The 26,454-nt window shown below is 40.1% G+C and overlaps 2 protein-coding genes across 4 annotated transcripts; one reads left to right on the top strand and one right to left on the bottom strand.

The window, feature by feature from the left end:
* Nucleotides 1–952: 952 nt before the first annotated feature.
* Nucleotides 953–11,906, bottom strand: LOC123499837. 3 transcript variants are annotated; one of them, XM_045248375.1, is made up of 9 exons: nt 11,759–11,906; nt 10,306–10,552; nt 9,710–10,096; nt 9,483–9,581; nt 8,973–9,107; nt 3,419–3,592; nt 3,069–3,221; nt 2,265–2,578; nt 953–2,033 (listed from the first exon to the last, which is right to left on the bottom strand). In XM_045248375.1, exons 2-9 carry the CDS (start codon nt 10,516–10,518, stop codon nt 1,187–1,189), a joined length of 2,322 nt encoding a protein of 773 aa, XP_045104310.1. In that variant the 5' UTR covers nt 10,519–10,552; nt 11,759–11,906; the 3' UTR covers nt 953–1,186. The 3 variants fall into 3 exon arrangements, with proteins under 3 accessions (XP_045104310.1, XP_045104312.1, XP_045104311.1); XM_045248377.1 differs by having other exon boundaries at nt 3,069–3,218; XM_045248376.1 differs by having other exon boundaries at nt 11,775–11,889.
* On the top strand, nt 11,240–25,417 carry LOC123499907 (sodium-coupled monocarboxylate transporter 2-like). Its single transcript, XM_045248439.1, has 8 exons — nt 11,240–11,263; nt 11,537–11,645; nt 12,494–12,685; nt 19,078–19,211; nt 21,773–21,961; nt 22,807–22,958; nt 23,409–23,549; nt 25,201–25,417. The coding sequence occupies exons 1-8, from the start codon at nt 11,240–11,242 to the stop codon at nt 25,415–25,417; spliced, it is 1,158 nt and encodes a 385-aa protein (XP_045104374.1).
* Nucleotides 25,418–26,454: the final 1,037 nt, after the last annotated feature.

Here is a 26,454-nt window from a genome sequence, read left to right as displayed (position 1 = left end):
TTCGTTTATCATTACTTTTTTCTTTTCTGTTCATATCTTTTTATTGAATGCTTGTATATATGGTGTCTCAATCAGACTATAGAATGTTTTAGGTTTCTACCTTGGTGACAGCACATTGTATGCAACTTAACTTAACAATGAAATAAAATTACTCCCTAACTAGGCTAGATATTTTGTAAAACTATTTTTCTGCTCTCACTGTACATAATTTTTAATTAAAACTGTCTGTCTTAGGAGTTTCGACTCGACAGACATATTTATTGACTGTAAATCTGCCTGTATTCCTTAAAAATGGCAATAAACTATACTTACTTAATGCTCAGGAGTAACAGTATTGATGAAGTGGATGCTGGAGCACAGCAAGTCCCGGGGGCATGATGAGTCATCACTTCAACATTAACATCATCAGCAGGGACTTGTATCAAATATATAACAAAATAATTTCAAAATTAACCCAAAGAAAAAATGGAGCTAGGCTTCAATGCCTTATATATTATGATTTTGTAAATACTTTAATGTTAACAATATCAAAACATCTCCAGTCTCAGTAGTATTAAAGAAATATCCAAATTAAATACTGAAAAATACTGGAACATTAAACATCACTCAACCAAATAAAGATCCATCCATTTTGACTTTACAGGAATAAAACACACCTTCAAAAATACAAGATATCTTTACATACAACAAAAAGTTTGATCCAGAAATAAACAAATAACAGAAAAGTGTAAAGCAGTGTTACAACCTTAACATATTAAAGATTATTGTAAAATCCACCCAATTTTGACTTAAAAAATATTAAATAAAAAATAAAAAGAAAAAATAAATAATAAAACAGCACCTTTTCTGTCCCTCCCTCCCATCACATATTCCACACTAATCTTAATACAACAACTTTTTTTCTTTTTCTTGGCTTAGTATATATACATAGGAGGAAAGAGAAACAGGTGCATACTCCATAGCATATATTATTGGTTGGGTAAGTATATTGTAAATATGGAAAATTTTCATGGTATACATTATGCAGACACACTTTTCTTCAAATATATTTCCTCAGAACCACCAACTCAAATCAACATTTAATAATAAAAAATTACCTGTGCTTAAATAATTTTGTATTGTATTATTAAAAAAGTTCACTATATACTCATCTCCTGCAACAAGATCTGCTGGTCTGCTCACAGTCTTATTCACGAGGGCTGGCGACTCCTTCATAAGATGGAAAGCTTTGTGACTCGGTCTCTGTACTGCTGGGCACCCCTGAAGATGTGTTCTCAGCAGGTACATTCTGTTGAAGCTGACTCTCAATGGAGAAAGATTGCTTGCCATCAGCAGAAGGAGCATCACATTTAATCTTGCTGTCAGAGGTGCTGGGCTGGATCTTGTTGTTGGAAGAAGTGTAACTGGAAAAGCCTGAGTTTGAGTCCTTCTTACTTGAAGACTGACAATGCTTTGGAGGCTTTGTTTGAGTCTGCTGATGTACATGTGTTCTTGATACAGCTTTCTTTGGTGAAGTTTGCTTAAGTTTTTCTTCTGAAGTGTTTTTGTAGGGCTCTTTAAAGCTTACTGACTGGTCACTACAGCTTTTCTCTCCAGCACGAGGTAAAGTCTCTGGTGGCCTCACAAAGCCCTGCTCAGCAAGAGAACGCCAAAACTGTTCTTTTTGTCGTCTCACTTGCTCCATGACACTCTCTCCGGTCAACCATTTTCCTTCCAATGGATTTACATCCTTCTCTACTTCCTGTGAACAAAAGCTGCCTCCTACTTCATCTGGTGAAGTCCTTGGTGGAACTCTTTCAGGAACCTTTATGGACAAGCCAGTGTTTTTAGGAAGAGAATCAAAACCAGTGATTCCAGTGTTAGGTACAAGAGGCTGAGGGTGTGGCACAGCATCTCTCACTGCTGTAAGGACAAGTCTAGCCTGCTGCACGGCATCACCCAGGCTCTGAGTGACAACTGGTGAGTGAGTGACTTGGGAAGCCTCTGCTATCAGTGCTTCTGTTGTTCTTTTGTTGTCTTCTAACTTGCAGACTCTACAATGTACAAGATACCAAGTTTACTAAATATAGATACTGCATGTACAGTAAACTTCATATATTTGTAATTCTGCAGATTTGTCCATGTGGAAAAGAGTGTCTCATTTAAAGCATACATATGTACTGTACTAACATTGCTAATGAAACATCCATCAGTCAATAAAAAAAAAGTATATCACTTTAGGACTTCATCTATGAATATAAACATATTGCACATATTGCACTTACCTCTGCAGCAAAAATGACAATTGTTCTGTAAGGTTTTTTGCTGAAAGGTTTGCATGAGGCAACATGTTAATGTAGGACTTTGAGGCTGGCAAGTCACTTTGACAGGGTGGCAGTTGAGGCTGAGACTCTGGAACATTACTAGTTTGTGTTTGTGAAGTCTGAATTTGAGGGGCTGCTGCAGCATTAGTTCTGGAGGATGAGTCATGAGATGGTATGCTTGCAGAGGTCTTACATACTGATGGCTGAGAGTGAAGGTAACTGTGGCTGGTGTTCCTAGGAGCTGAGGTGACATCAGTAGTGTTGCCATCACCTTCCTTTAAATCAGTAAATAAATCAATATGAAACTAATTACATGTACATGAAAGGCAAAAACTATGTTTTGTCCTATTTCCTCCAGACACTAATTTGTTAGGGAAAAATTACTGCAACTAAGATATTACAAGGGCAAAACTACCAACAAAACACCAATTTCCCAGCTTTACTTTAATGTATATAATCCTGACTCATTGACATAAAGAAAACATGCAAAATTTAATAAAATGTTCAATTTCTTTGCTCTTTCTTTTTTATGATGGTCAAGGAATATAGTGGCAATATTCTTGCCTTCTTCACAGGGAAACTACTCTGTAATTCTCTGCACCAGGGTCAAAAAGCAAAGATTGTTTGCTTTTAATAGAGTACAACACACTTATCCCCTTCCCTGTGTCTGATCCAATCAGTGAAATAAACCAGATGTGTCAAAAACTCCTATAAAGACACTTATGGCTATGCCAAAATTCTCATATCACTTTCTCATGCTCTCACCTTCAAGTGAGATGGGCTGGCAGGAGACTGGTGTGTTGCTGTTATATCCAAAGACATGTTTCCCTTGCCATCATGGTGTCTTTTCAAGGGTTCCAAAACAACATACTGTTTATTCTGCCTCCTCTCAGTCATTGTGGAGTTTTGACTCTTCTGCTGTAAGGATGTATAAAGCATACCTAGCAGTTCTAACTCAAGAGATTATAGCAAAATGCATGTTTATTCTCAATCAATATAAAATTGATTTTCCAACTTTGTAAATCATAATCATGCTCTGCACTTAGAGTAAAATGTACCAAGACGATAGTGAAGCAAAGGCAGTTTTACCAGGTGTAGAGTATTTGAGTGAGCACCTTTTTCCTCCTTTTGAAGTGGCGTGCTGCCAACCTGGCCAGCCTGTCCCTCACATGGCCTGATTGCAGGAGGTGAATGTTGGTAGAGTCTACATCTGAGATGGTTATAGCTGACTCCTGCCCACTGGTATCCTCTGAGCCACCAGCTACCCTCTCTTCAGGCAATGCGAACCACTTAAAAAAGACAGTTACAAAGAATTAAAGAAGATATGGCACACACAGATCCAGTAATTTAGATTAACATAGTACATTTATTAGAGATGCATGGAAAGTTAGTTAACAGTAAACACCTACCAAAACAACAGTTTACTCCTAGCAAGGTCAGTTACACTAGTTTTGGTCTTAAGGATCAGCTAAGAGGGTGCTGTGAATTTACCATTAAAGCTAGCAGTTAATTCATTGAATGTTTCTCTTTGTGTCTCACAACTCAAGAGGAAGTCACAGCCTACCCTCTAAAGACAACTCTTCTCCTTCACACAAAACTGCATGCATGCACTTTACACACAACCTTCACTTAGAATTAAAAAATAGTGACTCCAAAACCAGCCTCGGAGTTCCCTTCTGGGAAGAAGACTATAAATGTCCTCAGGTTGGAATGCACTTCCAGTATCTACCTTAAATGGCTTTGGCTTTCCTCTCCCTTCTCTGACCATCCTAGTGAACTAGCCTTCAACTTTGTTATCCTCCATGACTTACAACAACTGATGTACCACTCTACTCGTTTTCCTGACTGTCTTGGAGATGCACCCAACATTCTAGACCTTTTCCTTATCTCTAATCCTTCTGCCTATTTTATTTATCTATTTATTTACTTGTAAGTAAGAAAGGAGGACTGGACAAGGACAACAAAAATATAAAGAAAACAAGCCCAATCAGTTGCCAGTCTCCTTACAGAGCTGATAGAATTAGCCAAAGGAAAGGGACAAATGTCTTCAAACCTCCCTCGTGAATTAAGTGAAGTCATAGGAAGCTGGAAATACAGACACAGATAGAGAGTTTCATAGTTTACCAGAGAAAGATATGAATGATTGAGAATATTGGTTAACTCTTGCATTAGAGAATTGGAGATAATAGGGGTGAGAAGAAGAAGAAAGCCTTGTGCAACAAGGCCGTAGGAGGAGGAGGGGAGGCATGCAGTTAGCAAGATCAGTTAGCATGAAAATAGTGATAAAAGATAGCAAGAGAAGCAATATTCCGGCGGTGAGAAAGAGGCTGAAGGCAGTCAGTTAGAGGAGGAAAATTAATTAAATGAAAAGCTTTTGATTCTACCCTATCTAATAAAACTGTGTGAGTGGAACCCTCCCAACCTTTGTGAAAAGTACTCCATACACAAGCAGATAAGGCCCTTGTATAGAGTTAGCAGTTGGGGAGGTGAGAAAAACTGGCAAAGACGCCTCAGAACACCTAACTTTATAGAAAGTGTTTTAGCAGGAAATGAGATGTGATGTTTCCAGTTTATATTATTAGTAAAGGATAGGCCAAGGATATTCAGTGCAGAAGAGAGTGACAGTTGTGTTGAGTGTCATTGAAGAAAAGGGAATAGTTGTCTGGAAGGTTGTGTTGAGTTGATAGATGGAGGAATTGAGTTTCTTGAGGCATTGAACACTACTAAGTCAAAGGGAGGAGGTGTGGGAGGAACAAGCCCAGAATCATCCAAGGTAGAGTCATTAGCAAATATCTGAGAGAAGAGTTCAACTTTAGAGACAGAAGAGATGGCAGTAATGCCATCAGGATGAAATAAAGGAGGGGAATATGACAAAAGTAAAGTTATTGGAGATGTTTTTGGCCAGATGCCAGGAGTCTTGAGGAAAGTTGGAGCTTCAAAGATTTTGACATTTTCTATTTATGAAGGAGTGTTTGGCGAGTTGAAGAACAGATTTGGCATGAATCCGGGCAGAAATATAAAGTGCATGAGATTCAGGTGATGGAAGGCTTAAGTACCTTTTGTGGGCAACCTCTCTATCATGTATAGCACGAGAACAGGCTGAGCTAATCCAAGGTTTAGAAGGTTTAAGTTGAGAATAAAGAGTGAGGAATGTACGCCTCCATGCCAGACACTATCACCTCTGTTATATGTTCAGCACACAGAGATGGGTCTCTGACATGGAAACAGTAATCATTCCAGGGAAATCACCATAATACCTGCTCAGGTCCCTCCAACTGGCAGAGGCAAAATGCCAGAGACGCCTCTGCCTTTCGGGTATCCTGAGGAGGGATTGGAGAAATAGAACAAGATACAGAAATGAGATTGCGATCAGAGGAGCCCAACAGAGAAGATAAGGTAACAACATAAGCAGGATTAGTGTTAAGAAAAAGGTCGAGAATGTTGAGCATATCTCCAGGACTGTTACCCTATCTTCTCCTTTGGGCTCCCTGATCACAATCTGATTTCTGTATCTTGTCTTATTTCTCCAATCACTCCTCTCTATCCCCTAAAGTTGAAGAGCCTTTAGCATTTCCCCTCTGCAAGTTGGGGGGACCTGAGGAAGTATTATGCTGAATTTCTTTGGAATTACTGTTTCCATGTCAGAGACCCATATCTGTGTGCTGACTGCATAACAGAGTTGACAGTGTCTGGCATGGAGGCGTACATTTCTCACTTTTTTTTTTTTCAACCTAAACCGTCCAAACCTTGGTTTAACACAGCCTGTTCTCGTGCTATAGATGATAGAGAGGTTGCCCACAAAAGGTGAGCCTTCCATTACCTGAATCTTATGCATTTCATATTTCTACCCGCAATCATGCCAATACTCTACTTCAACTTGCTAAACACTGCTTCATTAATAAAAAAAAATGTCAAAATTTTCCAAAATCAAACTCACTGCAAGAATTCTGGCATCTGGCCAAAAACATCACTAATGACTTTACTTCTTCATTTTTCCCTTCTTTATTTCATCCTGATGGCACCACTGCCATCTCATCTGTCTCTAAAGTTGAAGTCTTTTCTCAAACCTTTGCTAATAACTCTACCTTAGACAATTCTGAGCTTGTCGCTCCCTCTGACTATTTCATGATTTCAATCAAAATTCTTCATAATGATGTTTTCAATGCCCTCACTGGCCTAAACCCTCAGAGGGTTATGGACCTGATGGGGTCCCTCCCATTGTTCTCAAAAACCATGCCTCTGTGCTTACACCTTGCCTGGCCAAAAATCCTTCAACTTAGTCTACTGACTTCTACCTTTCCTTCTTGCTAAAAGTTTGCCTATATTCATCCTGTTCCTAAAAGAGATGACCGTTCTAATCCCTCACACTACTGTCCTATAGTTTCAATCTCTTGCTTGTCTAAAGTTTTTAATCTATCCTCAATAAGAAAATTTTTAAACAAGTCACTTCACAATCTTCTATCTGATTGCCAGTCAGGGCCACTCTACAGGTGATCTGGCTCTCCTTACTGAGTCTTGGTCATCCTCTTTAGAGATTTTGGTGAAACTTTTCCTGTTGCATTAGACATATCAAAAGCTTATGATAGGGTTTAACACAAAGCTCTGATCTCAAAACTACCCTCCTACAGTTTCTATCCTTCTTTTTATAACTTTATCTCAAGTTTCCTCTCTGACCATTCTATTGCTGCTGTGGTAGACAGCCACTGTTCTTCTCTTAAATCTATTAACAGTGGTGATCCTCTGAGTTCTGTCCTGTCACCCCACTCTCTTCCTATCATACATCAATGATCTTCTAAACCAAACTTCTTGCTGTATCCACTCCTATCCTGATGATACCATCCTACACTTTTGCATGTCATCTTTTAAGAGACAACTATGTAACCCTTCAGAAAGTATACAGTTCCCGCAGGGATGCCGTAGAACACCTGACTTCTGATCTTTCTAAGATTTCTGACTGAGGCAGAAAAAACTTAGTAGTGTTCAATGCCTAAAAAACTCAGTTCCTCCATCTATCAACTAAATACAACCTTCCAGACAAGTATCCCCTCTTCTTTAATGACACTCAACTGTCCCTCTCTTCTACACTGAATATCCTCTGTCCTTTACTTATAATCTAAACTGTAAACTTTACATCTCATTTTTTTTTTTACCATGTGGGCATTTCATGGGAATTTATGGGCTAAAGGGGATACTTTTATGGGGTACCTCCTATCTCAAAGCCCACCTGCTATGAATCCATTGCCCCGAGTGAGGAAGCCCAACCTACACTCGGACCGTGGACAGGATTAAAACCCGGGCGCTAGGAGACCCCTCGGACCCCAAAGCACGCATGGTTCCACTGTACCATGGCGGCTAGACCATTTCTTGTTAAAACAACTTCTATGACATTCTGAGGCATCTCCATCAGTTTTTCTCAGCTCCCCAAAATGCTTACTTTGTACAAGGGCCTTATTGGCCCATGTATGTGGTACATACTCTTTCCATGTATGGAGGCAGTTTCACTCATAGTTTGATTAGGTAGAGTGGAATGAAAAGCTTTTTGTCTCATCATTTCTTCTCCTCTTTTTCAATGTTGTAATGTTTTATCTCTTCCTATCTTCCATCACTATATTCACGCTAACTGTTCTTCTGATCTTACTAACTGCATACTTCTCTTCCTACGGCCTCACTGCACAAGGCTTTCTTCTTCCTTTCACCCCTACCCTGTCCAAACCTCTAATGCAAGTTAACCAGTACTCTCAATCATTCATATCTTTCATTGGTAAACTCTGGAACTCCCTACTTGTTTCTCTATTTCCAGCTTCATATGACTTGGACTTCATTCATGCAAGACATTTATATCTATCCTTTGCTTTTGGCTAACTCTCTCAGACCTACAAGGAGATTGGCAACTAAGTAGGCCTTTCCTTTTATCTCACTCTTTTATGTTGCCGTTGGCCAGCTTTCCCTAAAAAAAAAAAAAAAAAAAAAAAATCAAGAGACCAAACAACCAACTTGCTAGATTGGCACTTAAGAGGGTGGTCAATGGTCACTTTGAAGAAATGACAGCAAGTGTAATAATTTATTACCCTGGACAGTTACAAGGCCATTACTATTATCATTATTATTATTATTATTATTAGTAGTAGTAGTAGTAGTAGTAGTAGTAGTAATAGTAGTATTACTTATTATTATAATTGTTATCATTATCATCATTTTTATTTTTATTATTATTATTATTATTTTTATTATTATTATTATTATTGTTATCATTATTACTATTAATATTATTATCATTACTAAATCATTATTACTATTATGTACTATCATTACTTTAATAATTTATCATTATCATGTGGCCAACCCACCATATCTCTAAAGTGTAGTGTGCTAATCCACAAGACTGTCCCTTTCCACTGGAGGCTGACAGGGCTAAGAAAGTGACTAATGTGTGTGTGATGCTCTGTCGGAGGACACCTCATGTAGGACTGCTAGCATGGTATATAGAGGTAAATGATGATGACGATGATTAATATTATTGTAGTTAAAAATGTCAGCCAGTCTAAAAAATTCAAGGAACAACATACTCTAAAGTTCCAGAGGGAGAGTATCAACGTAAGTCTTTTAGCACTTGCCATTCCTACATGAAGCAGCACGTCTTAAAACTTTACTTCAAGACAGAATGCTCACCTTGACTGAGGATGGAGGGGACTGAACTCCCACCCTGGCAGCAAGGACCAAAATCTTGCGGGCCACCCCAATGAACTCCTCTAGCACCTCTGTCCAGGCAGGATCACAGGAGGACTGAGCCTGGGACTTCAGTGTCTGTAATATGTGAGGTGTGATATAGTATATGTACAAAATGTGTAGTCAACTGAGAATGACAAAAAATAATGCAGGTGCTACCTGCAGGTTTTCCAAGTTTTTGTGCTCCGTGTATCATGGTAGAAAAACTAAATTGACCTGCTGGATGTTGAAAGAGGTCAACAAAAGGCCAATCAGAAGCTCACAATATTGCCTGCCGAGTGTTGCCATGTCCGGGAAAAAAAAATAAATAAATAACGGACTGTACAATTTGGTATGATAACAGTTTGTCATCAAGAATTTGTTTCCTTTTGTGACTGTTGCAGTGGACTGAGGCAAGTGTGGGAGAGGGTATCATGGGAGGGATGAGTTGTGTAGATTATGTCATCTTCTCACCATCAGTTGTGTGTTGATGGTTCGAGCAGTCGCTGCCAAAGCTCTTAGGTGATGGCTGGTTCTTGTTCCTTGACCACTTTCCCTTTCCAAGGCCACCACCTGCAGACACAAGAAAATTTTTGTATTCTGACACAATCACAGATCAAGCAACAAATTGTATAATTTATTTCATCTATATGGCAGGCTGATAACCTCACATGGGTGTTAGCCAAAATGAACACACACACCTCTTGCTTGAGTACAAACAGTGACCGTCGCATTAATCGTGCACATTCATTCCATCGTCGTTTCTTGATCTCCAACTCAAGTGGAGCTACAAAGTCCCTTTGGCGTGGCTCACTGAGGTCCTGAAGATCCACAAGAGTGCGGGAGATCTGAGACACAAGTCTGGTGAGCTGGCGACGACGTAGCCCAACCTCCCCACTCCCTAGGCGGCAAGCAAATGATGCCTGGGAGCCAGAGCCATCTTTCTTTCTGTTCGGGTGCTTCTTGTTCTGTGGTGAAGGTGGAGCTGGAGTGTCTGAGGCTGCAGGCATAGGAGGATCTACCCTGGATGTCAAAACCTCTTGCCTGGCCTGCATTTGTGCTGCCTTTATTTCTTCAGGTGTGATATACTGTTCAGAAAGTATATATGTATTATAGTAGGAGATACCTAGCTAACATCTAAAGAAAGTAGAATATTTCTAGAAATCTACTTACTGGAAGATGTGATACTAACATAGGTATTCACTGTTTGGTTTTAAAATATCCATGGGTACATAATGAAACACTTATTGATAGGAACATCACATGCAGTATATGTTCACACTGAACAAATCATTACCTTAAATGTGGAAGTGGAGGCCGCAGCATGGTGGGTAGAGGGAGAAGGACGGGGAACCAGACGGTGGAGAGTGATAGCAGTGGGCAGCCGCTGTCTGTGGTCTAAGTTGCTTGGAGAGATGCGACTCCAGCACCACTGACTGGCTGCTGCAGCTGCTGCTACCCTCTCTTGCTGTTCTCCCTCTCCCTTCCCTTCCTTCATGCACGAACTCATCTTAGGAACAGGGTTGTAACCTAATCTAATTAAACTGAAAAATATGAAAAAAACAAAAGAAACTAGATGAATTTCCAAAAAATAGCTGATACAAATGTAGAATGGAGTTAGTGATTCTGGACAAGCACCAACATTACATTGAATGAATCATTCATTAACCAGTGACTACCAGTCTCCTTCAAGGGTAACTAATGCACAGATAATTTTCATTCAGGAATAAATAGCAGGAAAAGTACTATTCAAATACGTTTGACTTTAGGTAAACCTACAGAGTTTCACCACCTTGCCCTTTCTGGACAAAACTATTTTTTTCTGGTAGATTTCGGCTTGCTTTTAATTAAAATACCACTTGTTTTTGGCGCAAATCAACCAATTTTTTTTTTACAGCCCCGAAACATATTATGATTTGCATAAAATAACAACTGGTAAATTAATTAAAAACAAGCTGAAATCTACCAGAAAAATTAGTTTCCTCCAGAAAAGAACCTAACCTAACCTAACTAAACCTAATCTAACCTAACTAAACCTAATCTAACCTAACCTAATCCAACCTAACTAAACCTAACCTCAGGGGCCGTCGTGATTGGTGGAAATAATTATGCTTTTTTTTTTTCATTGGCCGCCGCCTAACCTATCAAAGAACAGATTCAATCAGCGTAAACAATTAAGCGCGTGCTCAGACAATGGTATGTCACGGAGCCCGCCTAGCCGCCGCGAGCGCATGACACCATCAGTGTGCGGCAGGGTTTGATGCGGGAGGCAAGTGTCACGGCTCATCACCAAAACACCAAATCACGCTTAAAAAAAAATCTGTGTCGCCATTCAAAAAGGTTGCACCTCGTATATATGGGGTTCAAATTACTCATAATCAGGAGCTCTATCTCTTGAGGTGGGTAAAAAACACGTAGGTGATTGTAGTGAAACTCTGCAGTAATATCTGACTTTATATCATGTAATGATCTTCACTCCCTTGAGTTCATTCTCAACCTTGTTAACATTCACTGTGAGTACGGCTCAGCTATATCACTGGCGGCTGTGCCTGGGCAAGGCAGGGACTGGAGTCTCTCATCATCTCATGGCACCCCACGCTATTGTGCCGCACGTAGCGGCCACTCAGGAACTCCACAGTGAGAGGTTGTCAAGGAGGTGGAACTTTACTATGTATTCCATATAACTATATTTCCAGCCAGTATTAGTCGCGCCTGAAGCAGGCAGTACGCTTTCACTCCCTCTGGCACACCTATAAAAACTCAAACCAGCGCTGTAGTCTAGGTTCGTCGTCTATTTTCGTAAACTGTTTGTGTTTTCCAGTTTTTTGGTTCCTTTCATGTTTGTATTGTAAGAAATGTAAACAAACTCCGTGAGTCTCGGTCTGGGTCGATCTTGATCTTGATCTTGATGTTACAGGTGACGCAAGAATTTCTTCTGCGTCAGGCCTTTGTATCGGCAGCGCCTGTAAGGAAAATACGAAAAAACACAAACAACAAAGAGGGCAATCACCATCTTTCACACCACTAATTCCTGCACCTAGCACGCCACATTCTCTCCAGGAACTCTTTCACAGCCTCAATCATCCTTTCATTTGTCTCCCCACAGAGTCCCAGCAGCACCACCATCCATTCCCTTCCTGTCATCTCCACTCTGTCATGCCCCAGCTCCCTCAGCACCACTTGCATCATCTCATACCTGTCTCTGGCATACTTCACACACTCCAGCACTACATGCTCCACTGTCTCATCCTCTCCCAAGTCACACATCTGGCACACTTTGCTGCGGGACTCAGACCATCTATAATTCCTTGCATTCACATCCATGCACTGTGCCCTAGCTCGGAAGAGAAGATCCCCACCCAGGCTTCCATCATACCACTTTTCATACATTGGGGCCTCTTTCTCTCTATACCATTCCAAAGTACTCTTTTGCTCAATCCTATTCTTCCAGTCACTCAGTCCCACACCTTTCACTACTCTGTCTATCTCACTCCTCCACTTCCTTACACCCCATTCTCTACCATCTCCATTTCTAACTATCATACTCCAGTACAGCGCAATCCAGAGTCGAGGACGCGAGTCGACTCAAGATTTCCTCTCGGGCGGGAGAAACATGCCTCCGTTTCCAGTGGCAATTTCTCTCTTGGGTGGAATGTTCTCTGTAATATTTATATTAGGTGAGTAAACTGGAAAAAAAAAACATTTCATCGTCTGTAGTTTTGTGTCTCCTCCAAACGTTCGCTGCAGCATAAAATAATCCAATAACAGTAGTAGCAAATTACACTGCAAATAACATATTACACAGTTTGGGAATCAGAGGTTAACATTTCAGAAGGAACTTGATTTTAAGAGGAGCATTGTGTGAGTGTGCTAGCTGAGGGTGAAAGACATTTAGAAAGGTATATCATTCCTGTTTCGCAAGAATATGTTACCAACTTGGGATCACATTGTTTAAATCTTTAGAATCTAATTAAAGTGTTTCCGGTTTATACTTTTAATACATGGGTGGACATCATTGATGATATACAAAACAATTTATCTATTTTCTTTATTAGATTTCACTATGTTATATAAATTCATTTTGACTGTTGGTATTGTATTTTTTTTTATTTTTTATTCCGCACATCTCTACAACTCAGCGCTACGCATGGCCCCTGGAGGCTACAACATTGACTTGGCCAAGAGTATCTTCTGGTGTCTATCGCACATATGAATTGTGATTTCATTCTTTGCAACACATCTCCGTAAGTAACTTTTAAGGGAGGCGGTGGCGTAATGGATAAGGTGGTGAGCGTGGTATCGACCAAACGTCCACGAGTAGGTTCGAATCCCACCACGTACCACCTTGATACTTTGCCATTTGTCGAGTGATTTAAAGTTAGCTACATGTCACCATGATACCCAGGTTCTAGGTGATTACATCACCAAAGATGCACTTGGGTGGTATGGGCCCTAGTATGGGTACCACTATAAATAAAATTGCTTGCGCCACTAAAGTGTGGAAGCTGAACAGCACTTCCCATACATATTCTTCAAGTATGCCTACAGGCGCTATAGGCCACAACATAAAATAAAACCCTTTTAATGGCACATCTTTCTTGCTTGGGGTGACATTCCTTCATCAGACCCTCCGTTTTATCAATTTTACGACTTTTCCACGTCGGTGGTTCCTTTCTTGCGACTCTGCAGCTATCGCCTCCTCACTATAGCTGGAGCTCCAGTGTGCAAAATGTCCCCCTATACATCACTTCATAAATACGGAGTAGCTGTTAGTTTTGACTGACATCCTCAGTCTTATCAGTGACTGTAGAGTTAAAATTTAATGTAAAAACATGATAAGAAAAAAAAAAAAAAACATTAGGACGAGTTGAGCTGTAAAAGTCTAAAACAATGTACGTATACACATATATAATATATATATATATATATATATATATATATATATATATATATATATATATATATATATATATATATATATATGATTATCATGGCCAACATTTGACACGAATATTGAATAATGAAAACATAATGGTAGTGTGAGAGGGATCCAGTAATCATTATGATCAGAGTGATGTTTGATAGAGATAATACGAAATACGAGCTGGTGAAGATGTGACGCAGGTGATGATGCAAACTTTAGATAGTGCGTGGTGGTAGATGCGTCCTTAGATAGGAAGCAGTGGTGATGATCCGGGGTTGTGATAGTAAGTGGTGGAGGCGCTAGTGGTCTACCTCTATAATGACTGAGATACATATGAGAACTTTTGTCTTCAGGAACACTAATTGTAATAACGGATTCGCCGGTTGTTATTTATTTATCGTCTAGTTGATAAATTTTTAACCCTTATACTGTCAGGGCCGCAGGGGTGGCTTGTAGTAGACTGCCATGCAGAGCCGCCCGGCCGGCTCTGACATAACTTTTCGTCTTCGTACGCAGTCATTAAGTCGTATTAACAGTTATAGTAATAATAGTAGTAGTAGTAGTAGTAGTAGTAGTAGTAGTAGTAGTAGTAGTAGTAGTAGTAGTAGTAGTAGTAGCAATAGTAATAGCAGTAATAGCAGTAATAGCAGTAGTAGCAGCAGCTACAGCAGCAACAGCAACAGCAACAGCAGCAGCAGCAGCAGCAGCAGCAGTAGTAGTAGTAGTAGTAGTAGTAGTAGTAGTAGTAGTAGCATAAAAACAAAACATTTTATCTTATCCCCTTCATGCCTTCCTTTTTCCCTATATTTACAGAATGCTGTGGTTAAAAAGATGAAAAAAAAAATCAAGGACATAAGAGAATCAGAACAAAGTAGATCAACATGTGGCAGTTCTTGTATACATGTTTACTTACGTCCACTCATCCTCCCTATCCAGAAATCTACTTGATCTTCTAAAGTCCACCATGAAGTAGGCAGCCGCCAATGCATTACTGGCTCTATCCAGGCATCTACGAACATGTGCATCATGTTCACGGGCAACAGACGTGCAAGGTACACACTCCTTATATTATACTATGCGATGCAAAAGCTGCCTTGTCTTGTTTCACTGATCACCTTAATTTTCCACAATTTGCAAACACCCTCGTTTTTCACTTGCAATCGATGATTTTCTATTCGGATCAAAATCTAAATGAAGACTGAAAGAAGTTTCGGCCAAAATTTGTTGAGGGCCGTGACGGCCTTAGGCGCCGCACTGGGGGAGAAGGTGGCTGTCGGGTCCGGCCTGGGGCCCAAGGCAGGAACTGGCAGCAGGTCCTTCTTTTCCTTTGCGGCCTCAAGCTTCAGTGATAATCATCCACTTGCAGTGCCTCATACTAGGCAAGGGGTTGCCATAAGCAAGGGATCAATGTCTACCATTCATCAGATGTTGACCAGAGGGGAGTCCTTATAGGGAAATAAGAGCTCCTTCCATAGAGTCTGGTGGAGGGTGTCTCTTGATTGTGGTAGCACTGGGCTGAATAAATCGCCATGAACGAGGGCACGCTGTGCACCATGCACTAGACACTGGCAGTACGAGGGGAGTCCTTTAGAGGTGAGAGGGCTCACTTCATGCCAGTGGCTGGGGCGTAGTGTGTGGCACGCTGTGCACCATGCACCAGACACTGGCAGGACGAGGGGGGTCCTTCAGGGGTGAGAGGACTCACTTCATGCCAGTGGCTGGGGTGTGGTGTGTGGCACGCTGTGCGCCATACACCAGACACTGACAGTACGAGGGGGGTCCTTCAGGGGTGAGAGGACTCGCTTCATGTCAGTGGCTGGGGTGTGGTGTGTGGCACGCTGTGCGCCATACACCAGACACTGACAGTACGAGGGGGGTCCTTCAGGGGTGAGAGGACTCCTTCATGTCAGTGGCTGGGGATGTGGTGTGTGGCACGCTGGGCGCCATACACCAGGTACTGGCAGTACGAGGGGGGTCCTTCAGGGGTGAAAGGACATCCTTCATGCCAGTGGCTGGGGGTGTGGTGTGAGGCACGCTGTACGTTATGCACCAGACATTGGCAGGACGAGGAGGGACCTCTACTGGTGAGAGGACTCACTTCATGACAGTGGCTGGGGCGTGGTGTGTGGTGGGTCATTGCTCATGGCGATCCGTGTGAGGCGCGGCAAGGTTGCCTCGTCACTGTTCTCACACCTTTGGGACTAGGATGGACCCTTGGGGAGGAAGGGTTCGGCCCAGTACCAACCCAAGAAAGTAGTATTTAAATAGCGTCGTCATCGTTATCAACCGCTTCGTTATCGGGGAATCGCTTCGTAGAAAAACGCATCGTGAAAAATATTATCGTGGAAAATATCGTGGAAAATCGTATCGCGGAAAATATTATCGAGAATCGCATTGCAGAAAATATTATCGTGGAAAATCAAATCGTGGAAAATATCGTGGAAAATCGAATCGTAGAAAATATTAACGTAAAAAATCGAATCGTGTAAAATATCGTGGAAAATCGAATCGTGGAAAATATCATCGTGGAAAATCGAATCGTGAAAAATATTGTGGAAAATCGAATCGTGGAAAATATCATCGTGGAAAATCGAATCGTGAAAAATATCGTGGAAAATCGTATCGCGGAAAATATTATCGAGGAGAATCGCATCGTGGAAAATCGCATCGTAGAAAATATTATCGCGGAAAATCGTGAGGTTGTTTATTTATTTATTTATTTATTTATCTATTTATCATATATATACTTTATAATATATGTGTACTGTACCATGGTGTTATTTATACTTCTCGATATTATTGTTTTTTATTTATATTCAGGACAGACTATGAAGAGAGAGAGAGAGAGAGAGAGAGAGAGAGAGAGAGAGAGAGAGAGAGAGAGAGAGAGAGAGAGAGAGAGAGAGAGAGAGAGAGAGAGAGAGAGAGAGAACAAGAGTATAGGGAGGCTATGGCGTAGTGGATAAGGTGGTGAGCGTGGGATCGGACAGACGTCCACGCGTAGGTTCAAATCCACCACGTATCGCCTTGACACTTTGCCATTTGTCGAGTAGTTTAAAATCACCAACATGTCACCATGATACCAAGGTTCTAGGTCAGCGTTTCCCAACTGGGTGCTAGCACTCTGGGGTGCTGAAATCAATTATAGGGGATGCTGGAAGTGATGCACACACTTTCTTTTATCCTTCTAATAACAAGATTTTAGTTGGAGGTGCTGGACTCCTTAGACATGACAAGAGGGGGTGCTATGGTCGGGAAAGGTTCGAAAACGCTGTTTTAGGTGGTTACACCAAAGATGCGGTTGGGTGGTGATATGGGTCCTAATATGGGTACCACTATCAATAAAATTGCCAGCACCACTAATGGTTGGAAGTTGAACAGCGCTTCCAATACTCTTCAAGTTACCTTCAGCAGCTATAGGTCAGGACATAAAAAAAAAATGTAATAGTAGTAGTAGTAGTAGTAGTAGTAGTAGTAGTAGTAGTAGTAGTAGTAGTAGCAACAGAAGCAGCAAATAATGTCCATGCACTCTTCACAAACTCTAGGGCGAGACACATCCACGTTTCACTTACTCTGCGGACAAACTACCCACATTTCCCTCTCTCCCTCCTCTCCCACTTTCTCTCTCTGTCCCTCTCACTCACTCACACACCCTCCTACTCTCTCCTCTCCCATGCTCTCTCTGTCCCTCTCACTCACTCACTTACACACTGCCACACTCTCTTCCTCCTCTGCCACGCTGTTCCTCTCACTCACTCACTCACACACTGCCTCACTCTCTCGCACATCCACACTCCCTCTCTGTCCCTCTCACTGACTTACACACTCACTCACACACCTTCCTACTCTCTCCCTCCTCTGCTACGCTCTCTGTGTCCCTCTCACTCATTTCTCTTGTTAGCTAATCCAGTGTAAGCATTCATGAGTTCATACCTATAAAACTGTTCGTCTTCGCGTGGTATATCTCGGCTCTTCACAAGTTTTGCAGAGTGCGCCGTTGCTCCCCACCAACCCCCAGCGTGGTTCCTCTGTCTGGGTGTTGAAGATTCCGCTGTCTTTCGTCTCGCTTTGAATTTCACTTGAATCTTGCAACATGACAATGATTAATATGTTCTTTGTCAGTTCTTAATAGCATCAACAGAAACTGCTGTGGTTCAGTCCTATGCACGCATGCACTTAGAGGCAGACCCAAGTGTATTTTACAAATATAACAAAGTCTGAAAGTGTTGGAGACGAGATGTGTATCCTCTACCAAAGATGCTCTTAACATTTCAGAGGAGATACATATCAGATGCTTAAGCATGCGAGGATGACTCCTACTTACTTAGATACAAACATCTACAAAACTTATTCTCTTCTTTGGTGGGACACAAAACAGGAAGTTGTTAAACCTAGAAACAGACTCAAGCAGTGCTTTAGTTTCAAGTTTGATCCTTAACACGATCAATCACATACTTCTTGTGACCTCCGAACACTAATTCCTGGAAAGTTTGTGGCGAGCTCGCAACATTCCTTGTCATAGGTCCGCAATATTGTTTCTCCTTTAAAGTATTAAAGGAATCTTACTTTGGAACTTTTCAGGTATCCATTATAATTCCCTTCTGATCATCAGATAACGGTATTGACCGCGTCATCCATCAATTCTATAGTTATGTTTTTACAAGGATTTCGATGATGTTCTCGCTATTGTAACTCCCGCCAAAAGAGCGCGTTGTCTACGAGGACTCACCACACCCCGCGGTGGAATCATATCTCAAACGAAATGCCACGGGGAGCATATGGATCACTACACACGCCAAACACACAGGGAAATAAATGCAAAGACAGAGACAAAGCTGTGTAATTAACCAGAAAAATGTGAGACGTAAAAACTGGGAAGAGTCTCAAAGAGCCTGGAAAAGGAGAGAAAGCATGTGATCAACCTAGCAACGGGTACCAAATTTCCAGCGATAGATAAACCATTAAAGAGAGTGACACCGCCGACCACGCTTCAAGCCGCGCCGACCGCGACAGTGACTCGTCACTGTGAGCTGCAAATATGCGAAAGGCGATGGCAGCCATTATAGTTTCACGTGTTCAGGCGCTGCCTCATGTAGGTCGCTTGACATTTAGCAATTTCCTTATTTTCTTACATTCTTTCGTCAGGCAACCCAACGGAGGTGTACTATTTTGGGGCACAGATCATGGTGGCCATATTAGGGGTAATTCCTGGAAGCATGTTAGTGCATCAAGGACTCATTCCCATCTTGTATAACCTTGGAATACTCTCACTCAATGGGGTAAGTGAAAAGTCACTCAAGATCTGCTCTATGGTAATATTGTGATGTATAACTGTTCATCAAGGAAAATCTTTCTTTATTACCCCATAGATTCCTTAATCGTATGCAAGAATCTATGGCCAAACCATCAAATTCGTTAGTTCATGAATATTTATTTCCTTAAACACACACACACACACACACACACACACACACACACACACACACACACACACACACACACACACACGGCCCGGTAGCTCAGTGGTTAGAGCGCTGGTTTCACAAGCCAGATGACCGGGGTTCGATTTCCCGGCCGGGTGAAGATATTTGGGTGTGTCTCCTTTCACGTGTAGCCCTTGTTCACCTAGCAGTGAGTAGGTACGGGATGTAAATCGAGGAGTTGTGACCTTGTTGTCCCGGTGTGGTGTGTGCCTGGTCTCAGGCCTATCCGAAGATCGGAAACAATGAGCTTTGAGCTCGTTCCGTAGGGTAACGTCTGGCTGTCTCGTCAGAGACTGCAGCAGGTCAAACAGTGAATTACACACACACACACACACACACACACACACACACACACACACACACACACACACACACACACACACACGGTAGCTCAGTGGTTAGAGCGCTGGCTTCACAAGCCAGATGACCGGGGTTCGATTCCCCGGCCGGGTGGAGATATTTGGGTGTGTCTCCTGTCACGTGTAGCCCCTGTTCACCTAGCAGTGAGTAGGTACGGGATGTAAATCGAGGAGTTGTGACCTTGTTGTCCCGGTGTGTGGTGTGTGCCTGGTCTCAGACCTATCCCAAGATCGGAAATAATGAGCTTTGAGCTCGTTCCGTAGGGTAACGCCTGGCTGTCTCGTCAGAGACTGCAGCAGATCAAACAGTGAATTACACACACACACACACACACACACACACACACACACACACACACACACACACACACACACAGCAGAAATGGAAACAGAGGTGATAGCATGGAAGCGAGATCTCTTCCTAAGAGAGACCACAAGCAGGTCACCATCCCCATGGAGTAACCTCATGCAAGCTCCCTAAGAAGAGGTGAACCTCGAAAAACATTGAGCTTTTTTAATTGATCTGTCATCAAATGGTTCAACAACTAGATATTTTTCAAAGCAAGCATGCTCATTCACTCCGGAAAAAAATTCAACCTGGGCGGTTAAAGTCTCCTATAGGTTTGCGAGTGCCAGTCTGAGAACATTCCTGTCTCAGCGACTTGCCTCCAGTGTTCCAGGATAAGGAAACGGAACCTTTCCGGAAGAAAAAACTGGTGTCTTACGGACGTCCAGGAGAGAGACAGGCCTGAGTATTTGTTCCAAATGCTTAGCAAGGGTGGCCAAGGAAGATTAGAGCCATAGGGGACCCCAATGCCTGCCTGATCCTAGCCAACGCATGACCACCCTATACCAGACTCGACCACCTGTTTTACCCCAACCTTCACACAAAGAAGCGTATTGTCTATTGAGAAGGGTTACAATCCGCCCAGCAGTGGACTCAACACATAGACGAAGGCCCACAGGTAGTGTGGTATATACGAGACGTCAGGCCCGGCAAACAAAACAAAGACAAGGTTATGCTAACAGGAACACGTAAGAACAGGGAAGAGTATGTATATGTTGAGTAATGATGAACAATATAACAAATTGATATATATGTAATATATATATATATATATATATATATATATATATATATATATATATATATATATATATATATATATATATATATATATATATATATATATATATATATATATATATATATATATATATATATATATATATATATATATATATATATATATATATATATATATATATATATATATATATATATATATATATATATATATATATATATATATATATATATATATATATATATATATATATATATATATATATATATATATATATATATATATATATATATATATATATATATATATATATATATATATATATATATATATATATATATATATATATATATATATATGTGTGTATATATATATATATGTGTATATATGTGTGTGTATATATGTGTGTATATATATATATATATATATATATATATATATATATATATATATATATATATATATATATATATATATATATATATATATATATATATATATATATATATATATATATATATATATATATATATATATATATATATATATATATATATATATATATATATATATATATATATATATATATATATATATATATATATATATATATATATATATATATATATATATATATATATATATATATATATATATATATATATATATATATATATATATATATATATATATATATATATATATATATATATATATATATATATATATATATATATATATATATATATATATATATATATATATATATATATATATATATATATATATATATATATATATATATATATATATATATATATATATATATATATATATATATATATATATATATATATATATATATATATATATATATATATATATATATATATGTTCACATTGTCTTCAGTATGTAGAGAAGTGTTTTAATTGTGTCATACTGCGCAGGGTATCAACGATGTGTCATCTCCTCTCAAGCTTTTTCTTCATGGGAATTTGTCTCTACGCTCCATCCTTAGCCCTGTCCACTGTGACTGGCCTCTCACTGTGGGGTTCTATGATTAGCATGGGCACCGTCTGCACCATCTACATTACTATCGTAAGTATGACAAACTGTAAAGCACAGCTTGGCATGTAGATATCATTTAATATTTCAATAGTCACTGATCACCGCCCTTAGGAAAAACTGCCATGTACGTACGTCGTACATCACCTCTATGTGATAACTCTAGGTGATAATTCCGTAAGATACAGGAAGAAATGTTAATAAATTCTCTCGTTACTTATCGTTCTCGGTTAATTTTCTTGGGAAGAGTAGCTTTTCAGGGCGGCAGCAGACACTGTGGCGGGCTGGGGGCATGTGCTTGTGTTCACAGTTCGCAAATATATGTGAGTTCTCAGCCAACTCAAATTTCCTCTTTGTTTTAGCTTTTATGTCAACGTAATTTTGCAAAATATACATTTATTCGCCCATACATGATGATGATGATGATGATGATGATGATGATGATGCAATAAGTATAAAAAAAAAATGCTCCGTGATGAATATCACAACCACGAGAGAGTCGGACAACACTGCCTATCTATAAAAATATATATGCGAAATATCACCAAGAAACGCAGCATCTTTCTTTCTTCCCTTGCCTTGTATCACTCAAAATATTTTTCACGTGAAATTATAATAAAAGAAATATTTCTTTGTACAACACCAACTTTCACGACCTCATAGTACATTATATCTTAGATTATACTCTTTAAGTTATATACCTACCTCCTGGAACTTAATGCTGTGCTGCTGTGGTTACTATTCGCTGATTGCTATTTTGTCTTTTGGGTCCGGAGACGGCAAACGCTACCCGAACACGTTTCCTACAGTATGCCTTGCGAATGAAACCCTTTGATTGTCGGTGACATTATAACGTTTTTTTTTTTCTTATTATTTAGGGCGGCGTGAGGGCCGTGGTTTACACGGACGTACTTCAGACGACGCTCATGTTCGGAGGTGTGTTGGTCGTGATGGTGATGTGCTGCCTAGACATCGGTGTAGTGAACATATGGACAGCAGCGAATGACGGTGGCCGTCTTGAAGTCTTCAAGTGAGTATACTAAATCTTGAGGAGGAGGAGGAATTCAACACATTAATGCGAAGTATATATCTGCTATAGGTTAACTTATGATCTATTCATTCGAGATCTATGTATGAGTAAACAGCATGTCAGATTTGATGTCTCATTTACATTTTGTCATCTCTGTTCACGGTTTGACTACTCAGATACGTTATTTTTGTGTCTAAGTTAGGTTGAGTTTAGTTAAGTTTAGTTAGGCAAGGTTTAGGTAAGCTTCTTAAGGACGAAACTACATTTCTCTGGTAGGTTTTATTATTTTTTGGATGTTTTCATCTAGTGTACAATTGTCCCCTCTGTCGATGGAGTCTATCATTGAATGAAAAATTTAGGCCCAGAATGATAGAACTGTTTAAAGTAGTTTATCAGTTCACATTTCAAAGTATATACAAGTTATATTTCACATTTATAAGTTTTCCTCAGCTTTGACATTAGCCCGTTCACGCGTCACACGTTCAGGTCGACAATGGTCCTGGGATTCTATGCCACAGTGAACATGTTGGGATTGAACCAGGGATGCTACCAGAGACTCGCTTCAGTCAGCAGCCTGCAGGTAACTCAGAGGTGAGGACAATCGTACTCATTTGTCCATTCACATTGTTACATGATAGTGTGCTGTTTTATGTACTTACTGTATTTCAACCATTTCCCGAATCTGATCAAACCACAAAACACACAAAAACATATATAAGGTGAACAAACAAAATGTTACAACAAAACACAACACACAAAAATGAAAGAATAACTGAAAATTATAAATAAAAGTAGTCAATAAATTAAAATAGAAATAATAATCATGTAGGTGCTTTGAGCTGGGGAACAACTTGAAGGACCTTCCCATGCACTCCCTGGCGCAGGATTAATGTTTTTTTTTTAATCTTTTTGTTAAAAAAAATGCCTTAGGGCTCTTTAAAGCTTAATCTAGTTAGGAAGGCTGGATTTGTACATACATACAATAAAGATTTTACAATTAGGACTGCCTTGCTCCTCTTTATTGCCAAATTTGGTTAGAGAGACTGGATTATGTTGGTTTTATTGGTGAATAAAGAAATAATAAACTTATGAATAAAATGAAGTCTACAAAAGAAGTGTAGCATGAAAATACATGCAAGCAAATTTTTCTTAGGAAAAACAATTAAAGGTGTTTCAAGTAATGAAGACTGTTGTAATGCACTTCCCTCCAACAAACTAGTGTTACAAGTTTTAAGGAAATAAATCAATCAAAATTGAAGTACTAAGAAGAATTTTGCCTAATAATTTTTCAATCCCCCCCCCAAAAAAAAAAAAAAACTATAGTGAAGTAAGAATATAGAGCGTGTAACACTAGTTTCTCCGGATACTACTATCATAGAGGCGAAAGTACAAGGTATTCTCAACAGGAAATGTTCTATACTACACATGGCATTTTGAGGCTTTGTTTTGCCATGGAGTGAAGTTCGAGTGAGGCAGAGTGACAGATACAACGGCTGGGCCGGGTGACTATTCAGTGTTGTAGAAACACCATGTCTTCATAAATCATTTCACATTACTGAAGTACGTGGCACTTTCAAAACTTGTTTTCCGTCAAAATCATGCACACAGTACAACAAAAATTTATTCACGGTCACCATCTTGACGTGAAACTCCCATCATCATTTACTGTTCGCCTCACTTCCCCGTTCAGCCGGAGAAGGGAAGACGTAATGAACGTAGCCTATTATTCTATTTGTTGTTTATTACAGCCACGCTAACTTGTGTAATGTTTATCGGGTAAATCAGCTGTCCGTTAATACTACTCGTCTCATTACTGGATGCTGTAACACCACAACTTGATAATGACCGAATAACCATAAACACCAAACAATAATAAACCTAAACACCAAAAACCTGTTTAGGACAAAAGTCTTGCTCGGCTACACATGAAACATTGGAACACCATCTCGGACTCACACATCTACAATAACACTGGAAAATTGCATGTTGTGGTAAACAAAGCAGGGGGTTTCTCACCAGCAGACAAGTGTCTTCATCAGCGCCATGTAGGTAGTGAAGTTGTGCAGTTTTGGGCAACAAATATGAAGCCTTTATTACGCTTCTTTCGTGAAAGCATGCCTACTCCATACAATTCCTGACAAACTACTTTCATGAGCCAAGAGAAGCTGGTAAACTAATCTGCAACTCGTAAAAAGATACTTACGGTTTTGTTTTGTTTTCTCTCTCTCTCTCTTTGTTGCAGATTAATCGTATCATTCATGTTAGGCATCATGTGGTTGCTGCTCTACTCCTCCGGAGCGGTGGCATACGTCATGTACCGTGACTGTGATCCTCTTATTTCGGGTCGGATTGAGAAACCAGATCAGATTCTCCCCTATTTGGTGATCAACAAACTGGGACACTTCACAGGACTTCCAGGCCTCTTCGTTGCAGCTGTCTACGGAGGAGTGCTCAGGTAAAGAAGCTGCTGGTACTAAATGACTGGACCTTACGATGCATTATTACATTAGTCACTAATGGAACCTATTCGTGGAAACAAACGCAATAATGAAGTGCTTAATATTTGTACCAGTATATTTTCATATGAAGTTTATTACTAATTTCATCATGAAACAAACCTGCTACTGATCTCTCTCTCTCTCTCTCTCTCTCTCTCTCTCTCTCTCTCTCTCTCTCTCTCTCTCTCTCTCTCTCTCTCTCTCTCTCTCTCTCTCCTATTTTGTCCACATATAAAAGTTTATCTCCTTTCGTAAGGAATGCCCTTCATCCCTGCATCCTTTTAGTCATACTCCTTTTTCTACTGATTGTAATAATCTTACATCCATTCTAGAATATGTCCATCAGAATTGGACAGCAAAATCTAGAATCTAGAGTCTGGTCGAGTAGCACACACACACACACACACACACACACACACACACACACACACACACACACACACACACACACACACACACACACACACACACACACAGATATTTGGGTGTGTCTCCTTTCACGTGTAGCCCCTGTTCACCTAGCAGTGAGTAGGTACGGGATGTAAATCGAGGAGTTGTGACCTTGTTGTCCCGGTGTGTGGTGTGTGCCTGGTCTCAGGCCTATCCGAAGATCGGAAACAATGAGCTTTGAGCTCGTTCCGTAGGGTAACGTCTGGCTGTCTCGTCAGAGACTGCAGCAGATCAAACAGTGAAACACACACACACACACACACACACACACACACACACACACACACACACACACGTAACTTGGAGCTCGGCACGGGTGGAAAGATGGCAATGTAGGAGGACATTCCCTTGGATCTACTGATTATTATTTTTCAATTATTACTATTTTTTTTTTTTGAGAGAGAGAGAAAGAGAGAGAGAGAGAGAGAGAGAGAGAGAGAGAGAGAGAGAGAGAGAGAGAGAGAGAGAGAGAGAGAGAGAGAGAGAGAGAGAGAGAGAGAGAGAGAGAGAGAGGATAATGTAAATATGGGAAAAGGTGAGGTGCATGT

Source organism: Portunus trituberculatus, chromosome 50, assembly GCF_017591435.1.
Source record: "Portunus trituberculatus isolate SZX2019 chromosome 50, ASM1759143v1, whole genome shotgun sequence".
Taxonomy (NCBI): Eukaryota; Metazoa; Arthropoda; class Malacostraca; order Decapoda; family Portunidae; genus Portunus; species Portunus trituberculatus.
Note: the sequence above shows the minus strand (reverse complement) of the source record. Positions and strands in the feature narration are given on the sequence as shown.